The sequence below is a fragment of the Rhodamnia argentea genome, chromosome 6 (assembly GCF_020921035.1).
Source record: "Rhodamnia argentea isolate NSW1041297 chromosome 6, ASM2092103v1, whole genome shotgun sequence".
NCBI lineage: Eukaryota > Viridiplantae > Streptophyta > Magnoliopsida > Myrtales > Myrtaceae > Rhodamnia > Rhodamnia argentea.
In genome coordinates, this window is record NC_063155.1 from 31546842 (window position 1) to 31570423 (window position 23582).

The following is a 23582-nucleotide window of genomic DNA, read 5'->3' on the forward strand; positions in this document are numbered from 1 at the left end:
TTCCGACAGTAGTCCAAGTCAACCCAACGGTTCCAACCCCGTGAACCCCATCCCTGCCAAATCCGAAATCTAGATGCACTTTACAGTTTACATAGACATACCACGAGGAAAACAAATTAACTTTGTTTTATTTTAATTCATCTACCTGGTGACGTCAGAGAAGTGAAAAAAAAAATTTCTTCTTTCTCATGGGTATCACTTAAAAGAACCTCTTTTATTTGTTCTAAATTTGTGATTGACGAATTGAAAGTTAGCAACAGGGACGAGATTCCATCCCTCGTTGTCCTTTTTAATCCGGCCATTGCTACTGCTATCAGAGCCCCTCTCTCTCTCTCTCTCTCTCTCTCTCTCCTTTTTCACTTCTCTGTCCAGAAAGACATTTTCCGAAATGACTCTTCCCCGTTCACTAACCCATCTCCTTCTCCCTCATTTCCTCCTTCTCCGTCTGCTTCTGGTTGCGCTTCAATGGCGAACATCATCTTCAGCTATACTCATAAGCTTGAAGAACCACCGTACCACTCACCACAGCCGAACCCCCACGCTCCGAGCCAACCAGACCACGTGCCCGATCTTCTCCGGCACGTGGGTCCGTGACGACTCCCTCCCTCTCTACCAGTACACTTGCCCATTCATCGACCCGGAGTTCAACTGCCAGATGTACGGCCGACCCGACTCGGGCTATCTCAAGTACCGGTGGAAGCCTCTCAACTGCGAGCTCCCCAGGTACTTCATTTACCACTTCCTCGTTCTTCTTCCCTTTTTCCTTTTCGGATTTGTTGTCTGTGGTCAGTGAATGGAGGGTCTGGTTTGATGCGTGCGAAGGTTCAGCGGGGTTGAGTTCTTGGAGAGAATGAGAGGGAAGAGTGTGATGTTTGTGGGCGACTCGCTGGGTAAGAATCAATGGGAGTCGTTGGTCTGTCTGATCTATGCCGATGCTCCTCAGACGCAGACTCAGATGGCCCGAGGTGATCCTCTCTCTACTTTCAAGTTCTTGGTAATGTCCCTCAATCTAATCTCACCTGCATTTCCATTTTCATCCGAACCCACATCTGAAGATTTGCTCTTATTTGCATTTTCAGTTTAGAAAAATTCAGAAGGGTTTTGGGAAGGAAAAAAAAATAAAGAAAATGGGGATTTTCAATCGGGTCCAAGAAATCATTTGAAAATTCAGGTCTCGCATGGGACCCAAAAAGCTGTGTTTGGGGTCAACACTTTTTCTGGGCAGTTGTTGCCAGCTGCAATACATAAGATCTGAACCCTGGCAGTGGAACCTCCCCCAGAATTCAAGTTTTGGTCTTTTATTAATAATTTTAGTACTGCTATGTGTTTTTTTTTTTTTTTTTTTTGGGGGGGGGGGAGTTTTCACCCCTGTTGTATGTCATGTTTGGTGAGCAAGTTTGTGCGTTTTTGTTAATTGAGGTTTATTGTAACGACAAGGCAGGACTATGGCGTGACCATATCGTTCTATAAAGCCCGGTACTTGGTGGACATAGACGTGGTGCAAGGTCGGAGAGTTCTCCGGCTTGACGACATCTCCGGCAACGGCAACGCTTGGCGGGCGGCGGATGTGCTGTCGTTCAACACGGGTCACTGGTGGAGCCATACAGGATCTCTCCAAGAGTAGGCAAAAACAGCTTCTTCCCTTCCCCTTTTTCCTGTTTATGATTTTGCATTATGATTGTTTTAGACTCGTTACTTCGAACCGAATAAATAAACAAAGAAAAGATGGAGAATTTTTGGGGAGGGATTATATTGGACTAAGTAATGACTGGATTGGAAACGGTGGATGGGCCTAGGTGGGATGTGATGGAATCAGGAGGGACGTATTACCAAGACATGGATCGTGGGGTGGCCATGGAGAGAGCGCTTCGAACATGGGCCAAGTGGGTCGATGCCAATGTTGACCGCACTCGAACCAGCCTCTTCTTTCTCGCCATCTCCCCTACTCACTACAAGTATCTCTCTCTCTCTCTCTCTCTCTCTCTCTCTCTCTCTCTCTCTCTGGTTCTTATGGCAATTGATGTAGAAAATGAACTAGGGAAGAACAACTCAACTGTTGATGATTCGTTGTACAAGCAGTTGTGCAAGACAAACCATCTGTCTACTGATCAGATGGGTGTAACAATTAGTGTAAAATATCTGTTATGTTCTCTGGAATTATTGTTTTGGCATTCTGTAAGCAGTTCTCTGTATGTGCAAGCAAAAGGTCCTCAAATCTGGGCAATTTTTCTAAGCTCCTTCGTAATATCTGAAGAAAAAGTATGGATTCTAGCATTTGAAAAACTGGTTGGATGTTGGAGTGATGTGAATGGAAGCTATGCAGGTTGCGCAAGAGCTTGTATTAGGCTCGTCTGTGTCGTTGCCAGCCTCCTTCCCTGTTTCTATAAGTCTATAATCCGTTGTATAACATAAGCCGGCTCATCAACTTGTGTCGTTCGCATGCCTAACAAGATAATGTTGAGGTTTATTGTACCTTAAGAATGTTGGTGAGTGTGAAGGAAAAAAAAAAAAACTCATTCATGCTATAAGGTTGAAGCCAGCTTCCTCCATCTTTGATATGAAATCCAACTGGAAAAATTATTGGCCAAACATGAACCTCTGTCTAGCTCATCCTTTCAGCTGTTTCTTTTCTTTGAGTAAAAATGTGATTGAATCAAGTGACTGTATGACATGTACAGCCCGGCTGAATGGAGCGCTGGAGCAACAGCCAGCACAACCACCAAAAACTGTTACGGCGAGACGGTGCCGATGAGCGGAACTGCATATCCGGGTGAATACCTAGAGCAGATGAGAGTCATAGATGAAGTACTTAAAGACATGCATAGTCCTGCATATCTTCTCGACATAACGATGCTCTCAGCTTTGCGAAAAGACGGACACCCTTCTATCTACAGCGGCGAACTGAGCCCAGAGCAAAGGGCTCACCCTGATCGTTATGCTGACTGCAGCCATTGGTGCCTTCCCGGCTTACCTGATACTTGGAACCAACTTTTTTACACAGCTTTGTTTTATTGATCTTCCTCTTGTTATGATGTACACTAATTGGCAATTGTAACAATTTAATTCTCTGCCTCTGCCGGCAATTCTATGGGGGAGTGCAAAGATGAAAATGTCTCCTTTTGTCATGTAAAGAAGACTCAGAGCATATTGTTTTTGCTGAGAAGTGAGGTGACTCATTTTCACTTAGCATCTACCTATTTAACTACTTAGGTTATGTTGGATTTTGGCAGATTTTCCTTTCTATTGTGTAAGAATTATATTGTCCATACCAAAATTTCATGGTGCGAGAGTTCTGAGTCTGTTGATTTTAATAGGACTCGAATTTACAAGCTGGAACTAGTTTCTTCCCTTCTCCTTGCTTAACAGTAAACATGTATATGTAAGAAAAATCGCAGAAGTAAAGATTGGAAAGCAAAACTTAAGCGCGGAATCATTATGCAAAACTACATGTTCAGGAGGGTAAGAACACTGTTACCCGAGTTGGTTCATGTAAACAGGAACACGGTTTATATTGAAGTTAAGATACAAGCTTTGACCATACCACGACACAAACCTTTAGCTGCTTAAAGCAAAACAAACGTCAAGAAGGTAAATGGTATTACACATATCAAGATACATTGCCATCCGAACTAGAAAGCAACTATTCACATAATGCTGACATGATTTGATTAGCAAAGCTCTCACAATGAAGCTGGCGAAGGACTGCTGCCCCTAGAAAGCAAATACTAGCTCTGGATTGCCAGTCCAGCAGTAACTTCCATCATACTCCTTACGTCCCCTCCGATATCCGATGGCACCATTCCACCATTAACGGCGGCCACATGCTCGTCATAAGCTGAAAGGTGAACCCCGAGTGCAGCCCTGCCGGAAGGATCAAGGTTATTCGACCATGCAGCGTCCCACTCTATAGCCTTGGCAGTGCTGCATGCTATACTTGGTCCTCCGGGAACAGTCAATCTCGCTGAGTTCTGCATGATCAGAAAAACATGACCTCGCCAGCACTAGCTAATATGGACTGGCTTGCTACTTAAAAGTGAACTTAAGAAAGTTCAGAAAGAACACCTGTGGGAAGAACCTCTCGAAAGTCATCCTATAGTAGTAGGCTTCCTTTGTTGTGGGAGTGTTATACGGGAAGATATGTGAAGCATGCTGCATCATTTTATCTGTGACCTGACAAAAGTATCAAGCGGGCGATCGTAAGCAGTTGAATGTGATCCTATACAATGTTGAATATGGGGAAAAAGTCGAGAAGATAGAAAATCATTGCAAAAGTAGTTGGAAGAGGCGTACATGTTGGGCCGCATGTTCTTTAAGGCCATCAATCCAACTGTAGCCGACACCGTCGCTAAACTGTTCTTTCTGCCTGTACAGGATGTGCTGCAGAGCATCATACTGAACACATCAACCCAAAGGTCCAAAGGTTTTGACAGTTTTTGTTGAAACAAATTTTCAGACTACAATTATCACACCTTTGGCAAGTATGGATGCTCCTCGTCATCAAAGGCCTTCCGAAGCACCCATTTCTCTGTACGTCCTTCTTCTGGTTTCACCTGCATATGTGTTCAAATTACAATCTGTCGTTTCAAATTACAATCTCGCGGTGCACAACTGATTCTCAAGAACAATACGAACAAACAACCACCATAACATGATTGATGGCATTGTCTTTTACCATTTTCCACTTAGGGTCGATTGACATCGCAAGATTGATGAACTCTTTATCCAAGAAGGGAACACGGGCTTCCAAACCCCATGCAGAAGTAGCTTTGTTGGCTCTCAAGCAATCATATTGGTGGAGGGCTTTAATCTGCTGACAATTTACACATGCAGGATTATCTTTGACATAACTTATTTTCCAAGAAACTCCCATAGACAAGGGTTTTGTCAATAAACTTTTTGTCACCTTGCGACATGCTTCACGATGAAATTCTTCTTTGTTGGGTGCCTTGTGGAAGTATAGATATCCACCAAAGATCTCATCAGCTCCTTCACCAGAAAGCACCATCTTCACACCAAGCGACTTGATCTTACGAGACATTAGAAACATAGGGGTGCTTGCTCTAATTGTTGTCACGTCATATGTCTCAATGTGGTATATAACATCTTCAATAGCATCAATGCCATCCTGTCGTAGTTCATACAGAGGAAATCACAGGTTGCAAAGATATTATCCAATCATATCAAGAAATTTAAAAAAAAAAACATAGAAATGAATTCAAGTTTTAGCAAAAGTACCTGCACAGTAAAGTAAAATTCATGGTGAACTGTGCCCAAATAATCCGCAACTTCCTTTGCAGCCTTTAGATCAGGTGAACCCTGCTCGACAGATTAGCACTTATGAGATCTAGAAAAGCATCTCCTCAAGTTCTGATTTCCCAGATATAATCTGTGAAATACCTCTAAACCAACACAAAATGAATGGAGTTGTGCCCCCCATTGCTTTGCAGCTTTCGTGCTTGCCAAATGACGTGCAGTGACAGAGGCAACAAGTGATGAATCTAGGCCTCCAGAAAGCAAAACTCCAAAGGGGACATCAGTCATCAGTCTTTTGACCACAGCCTATGAATTCACTCACAGATTAGGTCTCCCATCAAAATTTCCAGTTGGATGATTGGAACAAAGAATGGATCACTTACATTTTCAAAAGCACGCCTTAGAACAAGAGGATCATAAGGAATTGAGGGGATTGCCTCTGAGAACCAAGGCGGATTATACCACCTTCTAAGTCCTCCTTGCTTGCTTGAGTACAGATGACCAGGTGGAAAGCACTCAAAATGCTCGCAATCATCGTTCAGACCTTTCAGTTCTGATGATATCCAGACTGAGCCTGAACATAAACAGCAAAAGAAATGTTTACCATACTTAGATATCTACAAACCTTTGTTACTCGTTTCTAACTCGCAAGGTCTCTCTGCGAGGTTTTACCGTCTAGTCCCCATCCGATGTAGAGGGAAGTGATCCCGATAGCATCGCGGGCAACGATAAAGCTGTTGTCTCGCTTATCCAACAGCACAAGGGAGAACATTCCATCTAGCATCTCCACAAAACTCTCCCCATATTCTTCATACTATCAGAGGCAATAAAAAGTAAAGGTGGTAGTTTGTTAGGTCTGCCATGGTACTATATTGAATCAAACTAGGGACTGCTAAGATATCCAACTATCAAGTCAAACAAAATTTTAGGCTGGGAGTTTCGTGCACCACTGCGAGCTGCTCTTCAAAGCTTAAATTAGATGAAGGGATAAGTCAACATGTAAATGTAGTAACATAGACAATTGACTGATGAGGAGATATCTGGTCAAGAATTAGATAGCTGCTTAGTATTCTAGGAAAAAAGACGAGGAAGTGGAAGTATGCCAAGGGGCTCACCAGATGTGCAATTACATCACAATCGCTACCAGTTCTGAATTTGTGGTGAGGCAAAAGCCTCCTGAGCTTTTCATGGTTGTATATTTCTCCATTCACCTGAATTTGAGATAAAAAAATCTTTGGTTTCAGCACAGTCAGAGAAAGAACGTGACCGTAATTCCAAAATCGAATCCAACTGCTGGTGTCATGATGAAATTACTGATTTTGTCTAGCACGTTTCCTTGAAAGGGAGAAATTTGGAAGCATGCATAGTTTTATTTCTAGACATAATTATGCCCGAAAGTAAGCTTAACATACAGTGACAACGACTGTCTCATCCTCATTGAGAAGGGGCTGATCACCAGAAGCTGGATCGATGACTGCCAGCCGTTGATGGGCCAGATAGCAGTCTCCATGCTGGTACAGACCGCTCCAGTCGGGACCACGATGCTTCAATCTGTTTCGACAAAAAATTAGCAACAACTTCAAAGCAAATCTGTTCAAGAACCAACCAACCGTAATTCGGGTTCCAATTCATTCATTACTTAGTGGAATCTCGTATGCGGGCCAAAGCAATACGAGTCGGCCTGGGGAAGTTCATCATCTTACATATTATGTTAAATTGCACCAACACCAAAAATAAAAAATAAAAATTGAGTTTTGAACAGTAAAGGAAACCATAAAACAACGAGGAATAAAAATCCTAAGAATAATACCAACACTACGGATAACGTAGGTAAGCTAGGGGTCCGGCGGCCACGTCTGGATCTCTAAAGTGAGATGGAGGTGCTGACGGAGTCTGTGAACAGAGTCTATTCAAAATATTTAATCAGCCAAAAGCTATAGAGAATCAGATAGCGTCTAGACGTGGCCGGTTCCACGGAACCGCCGGTTCCGGTTCCTAAAAAAGGTGGAACCGCCGGTTTCTAGGCCAAATAACTCTTTTTCCCCAAGCCTCCTCCTTTTTTTTTTTTTTTTTAAAGCCGAGTTGGAACCGTGGGCCCGGTCAACGGGCCAGTTCTGGGCCCATGGTTCCATATGGCCATGTCTACCAGATACATTCGGATGACTGAATATTCCCTCTGATCCATCAAATTCATATCATATCATGATTATCGAAATTAAAGTAGTGCATTGTCCGATGCGCTCGTTCATTTCCCGCGCCCATCCTCTTCCGAGGCATTTATCGGAATCGGAACAAATTCACCACAGGACCTTTGCGTGTCCTCGTCGTGCGACATACAAAGACGATGTGGCTCGTGACGCAAATGGGTCTTTCCTCCACGTTGAAAAGCAATATATTGGAGAGAGAGAGAGAGAGAAGAAGAAGAAGCAAAAGTCGACACGCATTGGCTGCTGGGAGATGCAAAAGGGTAACAGAGGAAGAAAGGAGGAATTGCCTGCGAGAGAGCTCGAGCACTCGAACCCGCTTGGCCTGAGAGTCGCCGCAGAAACCGAGAACGGCAAGGATTCCACACATCCTGGCAACCGGTTCGGCCGAGAAATTCCGGAGAGAGAAAAAGGTGGGGGCGGGGGAGGTGTGTGTGGTAAAAGCAAAGGAAGCGGCGGAGGTGGAGAGGCGAGATGTGGGGAGGAAGCAACACGTCTGAAGCGGGAAGCGAGCGGCGACGAGGAGAACGGTCAGAGGAGAATTAGTTACGACGCCGCTTCCACGCCCCCGGCATACTTATACTGCCAGTTGCCGCGCCATCCGTGTGTACTGGCCAACGGCGTCGTTTCGTCGCGGGACACCTGTGCCCTCCTGGTTCGCTGGCGGGTCGCTCATCTATTTTGCCCGGCATGACGAGATTGTTTGTCGTGTCATGTGGATCAACTGATTTTGATTGACTAGTGAAAAAGAGGTTGGTGCATAATTAATTACCATCTTGGGAATTAGTGACGCGAATTAGTGGATGAATAGATATAGGATTTGTGAGTGGTTTACAATTGTCAACATAATGACCATGCCATCAATATTTAAGCGCCATCCATATTTGAAGAAGGCAATAGCATAATCTTTTCGTCCAGGGAAATATCACTTCGTATTAGACGTTTTCACGTTATGACTTTGAAATAGAAAGCTCATCAATCGAGTTCCTTCCAATATGCCCATCCAATTCCGGTAAGACGATGAGAGCTTTACAAATCTTTCACCAAATTAGAGCACAAACGAAAAAGAAATAGCATAGACACGTCTCATGGTTTTTAGGATATGGCCATCTCCAACGTAATATTATTCCTTTCTTGTTCTCTTTAAACTAAACTCTCTCTTCGTTTAAGAGCACCAAATTCAAAAATTCTAACATCATCCCGATTTGTGGTCACCTTGATTGATATCGCATATCAAAACACACATGGTAAATTCATTTAAAAGAATAATGTTGAGATCAAGCGTTCAAGTAACGCCATATAAAATATAACAGTTGACACGTAGAATCAAACGAGTAACGTGATACTTCTTCTTTGTATGTTGGTTGGCAAAAAGTCAAACGTGATGCGAATCCACCTCATCAATGAAGAGGATAATGGGAAGGTCCACAATTTCCTGGGGGGCAAAAGGGCTTATCCCTCCTTGAAAGTTTGAGGAGCTGAGTCAGCCATAACCTCACCTCTTCTTGATCAGAACTACTGATCAGCAATGGCGGATTTATCGCTGCTTCGTTCCATCCATCTTCCTCGAGGCTGTCGCATTGACCAACGACAACTAATTTCCCCTGTCGAACCAGACATTTGGGAAAAAAGAAAAGAAGATAACGAAAAGAGAGGTTTTTCTGTAAAAAGATCATAAATTTTTGAAGGAGTGGACATCACAATAATTTTTAATCAATTGTTATTTTTTTTTTTGTGATCCAAAACAGATCGTTAATTTGATAGTTAATTAAAAACTATTACATAATCAATTCTTTTTTGTGAAATAAAGTCTTCGGAAAATCATCCTCGACTTGAAAAACAATCCCGAGATTGAAGTATTTGCTTCGGATTGATCCTAAGATGGTATATGCCACGGGTAAACGAAACCTGAAATTCTCAATTAAGAAAGAAAAGATGTGGAAAAACTCAATTTCATCGTTGCCATTATTGTCTGAGAGATCTCTCAAGATGATGACACTCGGAGCATCATTATTGAGCGGAGGTCTCTTTCTTCCATGGACTAATCTATGCCATCGATCCAATCTTCTGTTGAAATGGTCGACGCGAGGCGTGGGAACAAGTTCGTTTATTGAATTTAATATGATGGTTTGGTAATGGCTTATAAAACTTGATACGCGACCTTTTATTGGGAAGATAAAACAATCTTCTTATCGTGTCTTAATAGGCAACTGTAATGGCCTGAAATTTTCACGTATGTGAGAAAACTGGATTCGATGAATTTTAAATTATAAATTTCAGCCGGATAAATAAATTTAGATTCTTGAGGATTTAAAAGATAAAAATTGGATTGTTCTCAAATGTCGGTCAAAGAAAGTCAAGCTAGAATAATCAAATCATCGAGTCGTAGTACCAAAACTTTTCGCGATTGAATCTAGCCCTGACCGAACCCTAAATATGAAAATGCTAAATTGTCCTCAGTCGGTTGAGCCAAATGACTAACCGATATCTATTTACCAAATTGCCATTTCGCCCATGAATATTTTACATTACAGGACGAAAATTTTTAAAGTGTGATTTGAGCCGTAGGGCCCCTCAATCCCATCGGCCGCCCCCTTGCTCTCCCCGTCTTTCTCTCCCCCTTTTCTTTTTTGTCACCCCCCTTGCTCTCTACATTTTTCTCTCTCTCCCCCTTTTCTTTTTGGGTTATTACCATAAAAAATCCTAAATTGATACACCTATAATAAATTTACTCCAAACTATTTTTTTGACTGCAAAAAATCTCAAACTAGTATACCCGTGACAAATTTACCCAAAATTATTTTTTTAACCACCAAAAATCCGAAACCGATATGTTTATGATAAATTTACCCTAAATAAATTCTTTTGACCATGAAATAACCCAAATTGGTACACTTGTGACAAATTTACCCTACATTAAAATGAGTTAATATCACGAAAAATTCCAAATTGATAAACTTGTAACAAACAGAGGGCAAAAACTCCAAAATAGTATACCTGTCAACCGCCACATGTCATCAAACCGAGCAATTTGACACTTAAATTTATTGAAAATTAACGAAGGGTAAATTTATCACGGGTGTACCAATTTGGGATAAATTTGGTATACTTTGGAGTTTTTTGTGATTAAAAAAATAGTTTGGGGTAAATTTGTTACAGATGTACTGGATGTACCTCTCTCTCTCTCTCTCTCTCTCTCTCTCTCTCTCTCTCTCTCTCTCGAACCCGACAACCCCCATCTCCCGCTTCTCTGTTCACTTGCGCGACCAAATTCCCCCCAACCGGCTACCACCTCTTCCGTCGCCGTCGTTCCACCTCGCCCATCGCCAAGGTCGCTCGGCCGCTCAACCCGCGCACCCTCGAGCTCCATCGTCCTTACCGGTAGGCGGCCCCACCCACACGACTAACCACCTCCTCCTCCTTCCTTTGTCCGACCGCCGCCTTCGCCACCACAGGCAACCGAGACCGCCAGCCCGACCCCACCATGTAGTCCACCCATCCCCGCGACTCCGATGACCTCCGACCGGCCCGACGCCCGGCCGGTCGCCGTCGTCCTAACCCTCCTACGTCCGAGCTCACCCACACAGCAACCACCTCCGGTCACGCCACCACTAGTCATCCCGGCCACGATCCCAACCCAACGCCCAGCTGACCCTAGTCGTGGAACCCGACCACCCACGCCCCCGAGCTCCACAACCCACGGCCGCCGCCCGATCCCTACGACCTGGCAGCTGCCTCGGATCCGAAACCCATAGCCTTCTATTCTATCCTCCGTGCTCCAATCGCCATCTCGTCGAGCCGTCCGTTCGCCTCGCGCCTCGTTGCCATCGGCTCCCACCTCAGCCTCCAACTAGAGCCACGAGCCACCGCCGAATAGTCCCCACCGCCATGAGCCGAGTTGCTGCCGTGTCCCGAGCCAAGCCCCGCTAATCCCAGCCATTGCCCGGTGGACCGAAATCGCCGGGACGGACCCGACCCGAACCCGTGTTGCCCGAAGCCCTCCAGAGACCCGCCCGAAGACAATCGACCCGACCCGAACATATCCAAATCCATTGACCCAAACCGAATCGTATAGTACCCGAATCCTGTTCATGTCGTTGCTATTTCATGAGCCCCGCCGTCCTTATTGCCATTGTACCCGACTTGATATCGACCGCCGAAGTTTGTGAGTTAACCTCTAATCTGTGATTAGATAGTTAAATTGCCCTTATGACTAGTTTAATTAAGGTTAATCGCGGATTAATTAGTTAATTGTGATCGGGTTAGGTTATTAACCCTGGTTAGGTTAAATGACCACGATTAGTTAAATTAGCCCCGAGTTAGCTTAAGTGGACCGTGGTTAGTTGATGATAGACTGATTTGTTTGATAGACCGTGTTTGATTGATCGTGAGCGAGTTAACTAGCTGGAGCCAAGTGAATTGTGATTTGTCGAACCGATTAATTAAAATAGGCTTAATTAACTATAATTCGATTAATTAATTACAATCGGACTAGTTAACTATGATCGGGATAATTAATTATTATTAGTAAGTGGCCATTGAATGATTATTGGTTGATTGTTGTGTGCATTGGGTATGTGTATATATGTGAGAATTGATCATCCTATATCGGATACAAAGTCTAGCGGATAAATTGTGCATTCATATAACCACGTATGTAATCAAACCGCATATTTAAGCATAAAAATGGCCTTGGGCCAAGTCTTTGAGCACGATCGTATGAGTATTTGACTAAATGCAAAAGATAAGAATTGATTGATTGTCCGGTGTGCTCGTGTGGTCATATGATGGTTTCTCGACAAGTTTGTGCTGTGCCGATCGGAATCACACGACTTGTCGGGTGCACGTCAATCCGTAATATTGGGTTGGTCGGATGCCGATTGCGGCTTGTGACGGACGACCGACGCTCCTTACGGGAATGCCTGCTACGTCGTGCCATGTCGTGTCGATCAGAATCACACCGGCCTAGCAGTTGCTATTGTCGAAGGAATGGAACGGTGTCCGGTCCCGCCAGAAAAGCACTAACTGTTTAGTGTGCAAGCATCAACTGTCTAGTATGCCGGACTAAGTGGCCATTAATAACCGAAACACGTGTGGTTTTTTGTGCATGCTAGTTGTTTGGGTGTTCTGGTTGTTTGCTTTGATTGTCGTGACTATTGAGTCAAGTCGAGTGTTGCATTACACGTGATCTAAGGTGTAGCAAGCTTGCATGTGATTGTGATATATTTGTATTTGGAAAGATGATGTTGTGGGTTGCTAAGCCCTAGTAACTGAAGAACTTCTAAATTTGGTAAAAGCATAACTGATATTTTCACATCTCTCTCTCCCTCTCCCCCTCCCCGACCTCATGCAGGCCACATTGCTGTCATTGATATTTCCAAATATTCGACCTTTATCCACATCGACCGCTTGTGCCTGAAGTACTTTGGTCCATTTTGAGACACATCATCACCTCTCTCTCTCTCTCTCTCAAAAATTTCAGCAGATATTATGCACAACCCCAATGACGAAAAGGAAAAGAAAAAGGTGAACACATTAACCCTCGACCAAAATAAATAGCCACCTTCTTTCCATCCAAGTCCTTTTCACACAACCGCTTGTGAAACATGTGCTTAACTTCACCTTGTGGTCACACAAGGTTGCCTCCACACACGTAAGTTATCGTGGTGATGGGGGGGCTGGTGGTGGTGGTGGGGGTGTTCATGGTGGTTCAACTGTCCGTGGCATCTGCCAAACCCTTCATTGCTCACTTGATGATGATGATGAAGAAGAATCGTACACTCACACCGGATCATAGCACGCCCATCTAGCTCGAGCATCTAATCCCCCGAGCAACACATACATAACACTTCAATATAATAACTGCTTTTGGCCTACCATGACCTCATTAGGAGAAAGGCATCGGCACCCGATAAATTTTTGCACAGAAGGCCAACCCCGACATCAAAGATCTACTCAGATGATATTCATCCCATTCTAAGACTTGTAGAACAAACATCCTGATGCTACTCCCACATATTAGTTGTATTATCTCTTTTGCATCACTCACTTTTCATTCTAATGCCACAAACTCCACTCTTCAGCTCACAAGGGTACGAGGGAATTCGGTTCGTGACATTTTCCCCCACCAACTTCGACATTGCCCTCATTGTGGGCAGCTTTGTTGCCTTCTTGCTTTCAACAACCATCAATGCCACTCCCTCAGGACTTACGTGAATGGGTAAATGCTCGTCCAATAGATCAAGTCACTCCACTCCCTTGGTAGCTTTCCCCGATCAACTTCGTGTTACCAATTTTTCATTTGAGATAGTTACCAACGATGAAAGTGATGCACAAAATCCTCTTTCCTCCTTTTTTTTATATTTTTTTCCCATCGACCGGCACGGCTTATGTACCAATCTCCTAGAACGGTGGGCGAACGCAAAATTCAAAAGGAGAGAGTCGAGACTGCAAGCTAAAGCATGGGCAAGAGTCGGCATAAAAAACCTCAAAAGTAAAGAACCCTGAAGTTGACCCAACACCATGCTGAGGGTTTCAATCCTATGTGGTCCTTCCTACGGAAGGGACAAAAAGACCCATGGCATACTGATGAGGACCATAATTGCGGGAACTACACATGTTTCACAAGACTGGAGTTGTGGCCCAGCGAGATGACAGAGAAATTAACGCACGACTTTCCAGTTGGAAGATGAGAACAGCACTGGAGGATTGGGATGGGCATTGGTAGTGCCGTGGACCAATCCAGTTTAAACTTCAAAGAGAGAGGTAGCCACGATGGCGTGGGAGAACGATTTGGCGTGTTTTATGGCCGTCGTTATTGACTTTTTTTTTTTTTTTTTGGTCCAAAGTCGTTATTGACTTTAGTCGTGCGGAAAAATGACTGAAAAAGAAGCTAAGGGTGGAGCATCTTCGGGTCGGAGCCAACCTTTTGGTGCCGAATTCATTCACCGACAGTACGGTACTGCTCAAACTAAAGCACGCAGTACGGGGGCGGGCCAAGACTGTAAATGAATCGAGACCAGCTGCGAAGAAAACAGTCCGACTCGTGCAAATACGTGGCGACTGGATTGATAGATGGCGACCGACAGTGCGCACGTGGCCGGGGGGTGGGGGCCCGTGGGGGGTTGTCCGCATTTGGCTACGCAGCACGAGATAATTGTCGATGGGGAACGGATAAGAAGCGGCAAAAAACCGACCCGGCAAAAACTGCATCTTTAATCCAGTCGTTGGCTTTTAATTTCGGCAGTTGAACGTGGTCTGACCGTGGCGGGAACCATGGTGAAGATTGGCGTTTATCAACTGGCCGCATCAATCTTCATTTGGGTCAACTTCAGAAGCGGGAGAGGGTGCCACGTTTTTTCACTCGGCCTTATCCATTTAGCTCCCCAATCATTAAAAAATTGCGAGTTAAAGAGTTGTAATCAAGTTCTACTCCTTGCCCACCTTCTTCCCTTCACTTTGATCAGATAAACATTGATGGCGTACGATCCAAATCTGAAAAATTCAGACTTTTGAATTTGAGGTTGGTCCCCTTGTTTACTAACTCTATTCGTTGTTGAAAATATGGATTAATGGATCAACAAAGTGAATAAAATAAGATATGTCTCTTCAGTTTGTATATCTCTTGAATTCATGTGTCTACTACATAGCTTCTCAAACTTTATAAATTGATTTGAATCATTCTTCATTTAGAGAGAAGTAGGAAAAACAACACATCTCTTCACTAGGAGTGATCGGCTTCTGATCAAGTCCAATTTCCAGGTGGTCCAATTAAACCGATGGATTATGAATAGTGCTAAGCAACGCGGACTTTAATTTCAATATATGAGTTATAATTGGGTTTATCATTAAAGAATAAAAATAAACAAATATAAAGTAATAGGTCCGATTCCTCCTACAACCGGGAACCCGATCGAAAATCATCGGTTTCAATTTTATGAAATCGGGAACCAAATTGACGCTCCCGGGAACCGAATGGTTTGGTCAGGACGGCCAATTCCCAGTCTGATTGATCGGTCTTGCTCACCCTTAATCTTCACATCATTTTTCTCTAAGCGTGCCGGTTTCAAAAAGTGTTTGATTGAGTCATGTTTGTATAGTGCTAATACAAACATATTCGAGGTGTCGTATCTTGAAAAGTATATATCTGAGTTTGCATAACACCGTTAGCAGGAACTAATTGCCTTAGGAAGATTCGGTAATCCGTACCTCACCTCTCATGTAATATTGCTACAATCCATTCGATTTTTTCCACGTGATGCGAGGTAAAGTCGAATGACTGTGGCGACCACACAATGCAACTTTTGGCAAGAGTCCACGGAGGCTCTGCACGCTTCTCTGCCTCATCTCACCTAGTGAGGAACTCTCGCGCTCAAAGCATTTTCTCGTTTCCAAGACAGCATCTCTTTAAGAAGATGGCCCAGGGGCTTTCCTAATCGATGTCCAGCACAAAGTTAGGCAGTAAGTTGTTCACTTCTTCCAATAGCGGCATTTGTCAGAGTTAATTTGTTATCGCTTTATCAATGTATTTCTAGTCAGTTCATTTACGGATTACAACAAACAATATTGTGATGCGTATTCCTACAGTCACTACATTTAAGTCCGTCCATGTAAATCAAACTCTTATCACCCACCAAAAAAGAACAAAGCGAAATGTATGCCATTCATCCACTGATCTAAAAGATGATAAACGCTCGCAAATTTGTGCTCCACTCATCTGTTTCTAATACGAATGATGACAACCCCCCTTGTTGGGTAGGTCCATTTGGGAAACATTACTCCACTACGTGCTAAACGTCAACTACCTACGATTTTTCTGAGAAAAAAAAAATACCCACAATTTCCAATAGCACAAAAAGGTGCGCAATAGCATGCGAACTCTCAATTCGCACTTGTTTCATGTGGAACTTTAAGGCCTATTTAGCAAAGATTCTGATTCCCTACTTCTGTTCCTTAAACAAAAAAGGACGAGAAATTTTTTCGGTAACGTAAATGGTTTTGATACTAAAATTTTCTGATTCTGTTCTCTGGAATACTTTTGGAGCAAAAACAAAAATAAAAAAATGTCGATTTTTTGTTCTAAAATCACTTTTAAGAAACAAGATCAACAAAAAGAGACAGCTCTCACTTTGTTCCGTCCGTGGCCGCCCACCGTTGTTCGTCGCCGACCATTGCCACCGAACGCCTGAGAAAAAGGAAAATAAAATAGGAAAATCAAAAATATTTTTTAACAATAAAAAAAATAATTTTTTGATAATAGAAAATAATTTAAAATTAATTGTTTAAAAATTTATATTAAAAAAACACATATTTTTTCAAAATAAAAATAATTTAAAAAAAAATCCTCTAGACTTGCATTGATTCTTAACAAATTATAAGAAATAAATATGTCATGATTTGGTTAAATATAGAAGTGTTTAGGTAATAAGAGTCGGGTTGGGTCGGGTCGGGCATGATTTTGCTTTAATATAGAAGTGTTTAAGTGCAAACTTGTAGCAAAAATTCAAGTGCGAATTTGCCTATTGAGCTGATGTTTTTTTCTTAAGGATCTTGCACATGTCTTTATATTTCATGAAATAAATAGAATAATTATGGATTATGCATGCTCTGCATTCGTTTAATTAGTGATGCTATGTAGGTTAATTTTGTAGTGACAAGGCGTAATTATTTGACTCAAATTAGAAAAATCGGGAAGGGAAATTTTTCCTGAGAATAGAAATTCTATGCAATTACCAAACACATTTCTGTTTCAGGAATAAAAATTTTGTGTGGTTATCAAATGCGTTCTGACGCTCAGAATCATTGTCAAACGCGCTCTTAGCCGAGTGGAAAAAAGAAACACTTCAAAATCAGTGGGGGAAAAGGGACGGGCAAAACGAAACAGATGGGATAAAACATAAGCCCAGTTTTCAATTAAGCGAGCCCACACTAAATGGCCCATCCGAGGGACAAACTCTCACACGGGCCAACTTTATGGGCTTCCTCAAGGCCCAACAGGTGGTACGCAGCTTCGCACGCCGTTGGTTTGGGGGGAACTAGGGCAAACATTCGGCCAGGCTCGTAGCCGAAACGCATCAATCGCCGCTCATCTCCTGAAACGAGACATCATGTCGACCGTCGGATTTTCCCCTCTCTCTTATAAAGGCAGAACCCGCTTTTCTAAGTCCCCCAAATTGCCACGGCGCTGAAACGTTCGGGGAAGCTAGGGTTCCGGTTTGCACGATATTCCTCTTCGATTCAATTAGCTCTTGCGTTCTTCTTCTTCTTCTTCTTCTTCACTGTCGGATTCGATACACGCTTCAATGCTTTGATTAGTTGGATTGTTTCCGCGTGAACTCGTTTTTCGTATACGTCGACATGTCTGTCGATCTGTGCGAGATTAGGATCGGCTTTGTATCTTGAGCTTCGCAATCTGGTCTGTGAGGAGGTTGTTCGATTCCCACAAGACTCGTTCCCTTGAAGCAATATTACTACGTGTTGCTTTTCTTTCTACAACGCTCCCTCGGACTTCTTTCGTTGCTTTGGGAGTAACACTGGAGCAACTACATGTCCCACTTTTAACCGAAATTGATGTCACTTTTTTGTGCGTTTTGCTTGCATTTTCTGTTTTCGTTTGGTGTTCTGTAAGTGAGACGGTGATGAGCTCTACAGACCTGTAATGACTTGCGAGAATGATCGCAACTCTTTATGAACATCTAAGGGACTGAGTCTCACCAAACAGATTGAGTCCTCTCTCAAATCCAAATCCAAATCCAAATCCAAATCCAAATCGAATACTCCAATCCTGAATTTGAGACTGTGTTAGTTTGGCTTCATGTTGCTGCCGAAGCAATCAATGGCTTACACTGAATGTGGTTGTGTAGGTCAGTTTCCAGATTGGAGCCGATAAAATCGTTCCCCTCGCTATCCAGTGCTTCATTATTGGTGAAGTAATTTTGGACGTCGGGGAACTACATCTTTGGTTTTTTAACCATTTGGAAGTCTTTATTTTTTCCGGTCCACGACAGTTTTCTTGCATCAACACATTAGTAAGCCTGGATTAATCCTGATTGCCCCGTAAGTGCCCTTTAATTTTCTTCGAAGAAGAAGAAGAGTGAACCGCTCACGTCATTTGACTTTTGAAACAAAGGGTACGCCTTCATGAAGAATGCATAGTGTGCATACTAGCATACCCAAATCTGAATCGAGGCGGACCAAATGAAGATGGACTGGACAAAGAAATAGAGAACTGGAAATATAAGAAGCGCTCTTACTAAGCAATTTGGACCTTGATTTTGATTAATTCCGATATTGGAAAAAACTATTTAAGGTAATGAAGATCGATTTTGAATTTTGGTCATAATGAAGATCAATTTAATGACACAGATATGTGAGAATCATGGTCACGAATTTACAAATTGTCAAACTAGTGGGGCCTCCAGGAATTCAAGGCCGACGCAGTCGGGTCTACGAGGGTGTTGGAATTGAAGCAAGAAATGTCTTTCTAGTGGCCACTATGGACTGACTTATACTTCCTGCGGTTTCCTTCGACGGTGGATTTGTTTAAATGGCAAGGAAGACGAAATATGATGGAGACCCCTATGAACCTCGTTATGTCATCGTGTGCGTCTCCAAAGAGAAACCGTGTTAATTGACAAATAGCAACCAGCTTTTGTTTCAAGCCTGTTGCTATCGCGGGAGTGTGCGTGTGTGAAAACACGAGGGAGGGGTCTGTTTTCACACGCTTGAAAGATATTCTTTCATTCTTTTTATGTTTTCTTTTCAGTTTTTCTTCTAAATTTTGAGAAGAGAAAGTTTCAAAGTCCAACCGGAAGTGAGATTTGATTTCAAAACACCTCAAAAGTAGAATACCGACCTCCAATTGCCTCCGTGAAGCGGACGAATGTGTGGCAATCGCGCCCTAAGGTCACATCTCGCCAGGAGGACGAGCACTTTTGACCCAGCGTCCCGAGATTTGAGCATGAAACCTCAATGTAAGCCCTAGAACCCCCAATTTGCGAGGCCATAAACCCAACTCAATTTGAGAGAGAAGTGAGAAATCATAAAAATAAAATCAAAGCGATTTTTTTTTTTCTTTTGGGTCTAAAGCGACTGGAGTTCATAGCAATTGAGCGAGTGATCAAAGCAACCGGAGTTCAGAGCGATTGAGCTCTAGAGCAAGGTTTCAACCGCGGGGCCTCGCATATGGTGGAACAACAGACCATTGAATAAGATCCGACGGCACACCATTTACCACGTGGACGATTGTATTTTTTTCTATTTTTTAATATAGCCCCGCGAAAAGGCTTTGCAAGTTATTGTTTACTGTCTCGTCGGGGCGCTTGTTGACACCAATTTTGAAAACGATCGAGACGCGTTTAATATTAGCGACCCAACTGTTGCGACGGAGAAGATAGTATGTTTAGTCGGGGTTGAGATAATGGTGCCGTCCGCCGAGAAGGCCGAAGTGCCAACGGTCAATGGATGCGGAAAGGAATATTAAACTCAAAACTGGCCCTTCGCAGAGCCTAACGGTAACTTTCTTCACTTCGAGAGCGCCTGCGGCTGCCTCCCTCCCTGCCTCCTTGTCCTGTCCGCTCTAAGAACGAGTCAATTCAAAAAAACACTGGAGGAGGTGGTCGTGGGATTGGGGGGCCCCACTCGGTCGTCGAGGCTGTTGCTCCTCTCGTTCTGTTCCTTCAGTCCTCGTCTTCACAACGGAGGAAATGCCGAAAATAGAAAAATGGAAAAGAAAAAAAAAGGGAAAATCAAAATATCATTGTTATTATTGTTATTATTAAGGAGTAAATAAAAAGAAGGCGACCTTCTTGCCTTAGGGATGGAGAGAAAGCGTATTGAAACCAAGTAACGTGCTTTGACCTTTGCTTCGACTTTGAACCCTCTCTTTTTGGCTATCTCCCCTCCCCCTTCCCCCACCTACTACTGGGCAACTCCCTTCTCCCCCTCCTAAATTACCTTATTACTCCCCACGCCCCTTCTTCTTTCAATCGGTTTTACTTCATTATTCCCGTGTATTTTTATTTTTATTTTTCTTGAGGATTCTGAAAATGTCGGGTCATGATAATAAACCTAGTCCATGTCCATGTGTAGAAAACATTATAAGCGCAAACATTCCTGTCGTTAACGACTCTGAATACGATGAACGTGACAAAAATTTGAATTGGACTTGATGCCTAAATATCATAGAAACTTAATAGCTGCATACCTTAAGAGAGCCATAGAAAACGATCCCAAAGCCAGGGAAGATAATTTTTTGCAATTTCCTTTTTATTTATTTATTTATAAAACAAAAAACCTCCACATTGGTTGAAGCCAGCAAAACGTGCGTGGGAGGTCAATTTGGAACTTTCACGCGTGGAGCGTCTCCATCACTGGTCAAACCAGGGTTGAATCTGGACGTGAAAAAATCTCGCCCCATCAAACGCGCACTCTCCGCAGAAACCGCTGCCCACCAATTTATATACCTTCCACCTCTCTCTCTCTCTCTTATCAACAGAAAGAAAGACATCTTTTCTGCGTCCATCTTCTCCCAGAAAATCGAACGTTGGAGCGAACAACCATCGACACAGAGAGATCGAACAACAGGCGCAACCTCGGACGGCGGAGTGCGCGAGATCATTGACCCAAAACGATGTCTTGTTCAGTCGCAGTTGCCAATTCTCCAGTTTTCTCCCCGTCGAGAGTCATTTCGACCTCTCTCTTCTGCAACAAGGCTTCCATCCTCTCTTCCTCCCCCGATTCCCTTTCTCTATCTCTCACTCACCTCAAGCCCTCCCCTCCTCCTTCTTCTTCCCCTTCCTCCTCGTCGCCGTCGTCGCCTTTCCGGCTCCGGCTCCAGAAACCGCCGACTGGCCTCTCCAACTCCTCCTTTTCGTCTTCTACTTCTAATCCGGTCTCGATTTCGGGGTCGGGTGCGTCGCCAACGATTTTGAAGCGGAAGAGGCCTGCGAGGCTGGACATACCGGTGGCGGCGCTGAGTTTTGGGGTTCCGGCCACCCCGGCCACGGATACTTTGGCGGAGGAGAGAGAGGAGTATGGGTACTCTGTTTATTGCAAGAGAGGGAGGAGGGAAGCTATGGAGGATCGGTATTCTGCTTCGGTCGCTATCCATGGAGATAGCAAGCAGGTAAATTTTTCTGTTCTCAGTTAGGGCTTCTTCTTAATCACGATGACGGGATGGTTTGTGAATGGCTTGCGCTCGCGTTGGATCACCATCATTGCACCTAAACAATTTCTCTATAGATGAAATTGAACCTACCCATTATGAATTGAACTTGATATTGTTTCCTGGGATTTAATTCTGTTCGTCAGTTTTGTCTGGAGATGTGATAAAAAAACCCTAAAATGGTTTATGCTACCGTTCTAGAACGGTTCAAGGATGAGTTGTGCTTGGTATTTGTAATCACCAGAAAGAAACTGGTTGGAATAATTTAGGTTACTGACTTGAGATGTGAAAAAGCTAGAATCGAAGAAATGGTAATGAACTTGAGTAAAGTTTTGTTCTGAAAGGAATTTTAGTCAGTTCAGTTCATTGTGCAGCCCTCGTCAACATGCCATAGGACCACTAACCTGATTCTGCTACTTGCAATATGCAGGCGTTGTTTGGTGTATTTGATGGGCATGGAGGTGCAATGGCTGCAGAATTTGCCGCTGAGAACTTGAATAAGAATATTATAGATGAAGTGATGAGAAGAGACGAGGATGAAACGGAGACGGCTGTGAAGCATGGTTACCTGAAGACCGATTTGGATTTTCTGAATAAGGAATCACGAGGCGGCTCATGCTGTGTAACTGCCTTGATTAGAAGGGGCAACCTCTTCGTGTCTAATGCTGGAGATTGTCGAGCTGTTGTTTGTAGAGCTGGCACTGCAGAGGCTCTCACATCTGATCACAGGCCTTGTAGGGAAGATGAAAAGGAACGCATCGAGGCAGAGGTGAGGATTTAGAAAATATCTAATTTCCTAAATCTACTTGCATACCGTTGAAGATTCATCTTAGATGTCCAAGCTGAATTTATGACTTAATGTTCTGATTTCATTTTACTTTGCAGGGTGGGTATGTTGATATTTACCATGGAGTCTGGAGAATTCAGGGTTCTCTTGCTGTGTCCCGGGGAATTGGAGATCGGCATTTTAAAAAGTGGGTAACAGCTGAGCCGGAGACAAACATGTTAAAAATTGAAGCTGAGCATGAGTTCCTGATTCTTGCGTCTGATGGCTTATGGGAGAAGGTGAGCCCCAATCTCTGGAAAAAAAAAAACAAATGGGCATGCTAATTATTCGCGAATTTGGAAGCTTTGTTGTAAAGGAACTGATGAAGTTCTTTGTGCACTCGATTTCAGGTCAGTAACCAGGAAGCTGTAGATATTGCTCGGCCTTTATGTATGGGTACCGACAGGCCCGAACCAATGCTTGCATGTAGGAAGCTTGCCGACCTCTCTGCTTCCCGTGGCTCTTACGATGACATAAGTGTAATGCTGATTCAATTGGGTCGGTACATGTGATGGCTTACTACATAGTTATGACCGAGAGATTGGACTAGTATTTGATGTTAGATTTGCCTAACTGTTGCTGGAGCTGATTAGGCTTCTGGACAAGATGATACTCTTCTTCATGTTGCTCAGCTCCAGTGGCGACATTGTTGATGACGATGGCTTACAGTGCCTTCATTTAGGCTTCTGCTACTCTGATATAGTGCCTTCATTTTAACCATTCTTTTAGGGATTTTTACGACCCCTTACATCAGTGATAGGATTTATCTGACGAGTACAGCATTCTATTCATTCTTTACATGTATAAAGATACCGCGTCGCAGATTTATATAAAATTAAGTTCTTTTTACCTTAGCTGTTACTTTCATTCTGGAACCGCCTGAGTTACCAAACTCTGCTTGTGTTAGAAGCTTGTGAGATTTCTATCCATTTCATGAAAGCTAGATTAAGGACCAAGCTGCTGTATCAGCATGTCTATCCGCTAATTTCACCTGAAAAAATGTTCTTTCCATTATCATCGCTGTGGACGTAGTTCAACATACATGATTAATGTCCTAATGCTGTGGCGTGCGCCTTTGTACCTGGAGTTGTTGCAAAAAGTCAGTTTTTCAGAGAGATCCGGATATCAAGAAAAT

General features: G+C 43.3%; 3 protein-coding genes and 2 non-coding genes across 7 annotated transcripts; 4 read left to right on the plus strand and 1 right to left on the minus strand.

The window, feature by feature from the left end:
• Positions 1 to 266: 266 nt before the first annotated feature.
• Positions 267 to 3186, plus strand: LOC115745915 (protein PMR5-like). The gene is made up of 5 exons (XM_030681539.2): positions 267 to 723; positions 823 to 994; positions 1442 to 1620; positions 1797 to 1955; positions 2679 to 3186. Exons 1-5 carry the CDS (start codon positions 389 to 391, stop codon positions 3013 to 3015), a joined length of 1182 nt encoding a protein of 393 aa, XP_030537399.1. The 5' UTR covers positions 267 to 388; the 3' UTR covers positions 3016 to 3186.
• A 298-nt stretch (positions 3187 to 3484) lies between these two features.
• On the minus strand, positions 3485 to 7865 carry LOC115745912 (asparagine synthetase [glutamine-hydrolyzing]-like). Of its 2 annotated transcripts, none has more exons than XM_030681538.2 (13): positions 7748 to 7865; positions 6666 to 6804; positions 6369 to 6464; positions 5926 to 6067; positions 5637 to 5827; positions 5398 to 5559; positions 5236 to 5316; positions 4904 to 5125; positions 4673 to 4807; positions 4470 to 4550; positions 4291 to 4377; positions 4063 to 4170; positions 3485 to 3968 (listed from the first exon to the last, which is right to left on the minus strand). In XM_030681538.2, exons 1-13 carry the CDS (start codon positions 7825 to 7827, stop codon positions 3726 to 3728), a joined length of 1767 nt encoding a protein of 588 aa, XP_030537398.1. In that variant the 5' UTR covers positions 7828 to 7865; the 3' UTR covers positions 3485 to 3725. The 2 variants fall into 2 exon arrangements, with proteins under 2 accessions (XP_030537398.1, XP_048136230.1); XM_048280273.1 differs by lacking the exon at positions 7748 to 7865 and adding an exon at positions 6864 to 6904.
• A 10219-nt stretch (positions 7866 to 18084) lies between these two features.
• Positions 18085 to 18169, plus strand: LOC115746094. The gene has a single exon (XR_004015996.1). It is a non-coding gene; the product is annotated as a small nucleolar RNA SNORD25 (small nucleolar RNA).
• Positions 18170 to 18262: 93 nt separating this feature from the next.
• Positions 18263 to 18414, plus strand: LOC115746095. Its single transcript, XR_004015997.1, has one exon. It is a non-coding gene; the product is annotated as a small nucleolar RNA snoR136 (small nucleolar RNA).
• Positions 18415 to 20919: 2505 nt separating this feature from the next.
• LOC115745899 (probable protein phosphatase 2C 25) lies at positions 20920 to 23294 on the plus strand. 2 transcript variants are annotated; one of them, XM_048280049.1, is made up of 5 exons: positions 20920 to 21582; positions 22052 to 22118; positions 22158 to 22390; positions 22507 to 22686; positions 22798 to 23294. In XM_048280049.1, the coding sequence occupies exons 1-5, from the start codon at positions 21088 to 21090 to the stop codon at positions 22957 to 22959; spliced, it is 1137 nt and encodes a 378-aa protein (XP_048136006.1). In that variant the 5' UTR covers positions 20920 to 21087; the 3' UTR covers positions 22960 to 23294. The 2 variants fall into 2 exon arrangements, with proteins under 2 accessions (XP_048136006.1, XP_030537385.1); XM_030681525.2 differs by having other exon boundaries at positions 20923 to 21582; positions 22052 to 22390.
• The last annotated feature ends 288 nt before the right edge of the window (positions 23295 to 23582 follow it).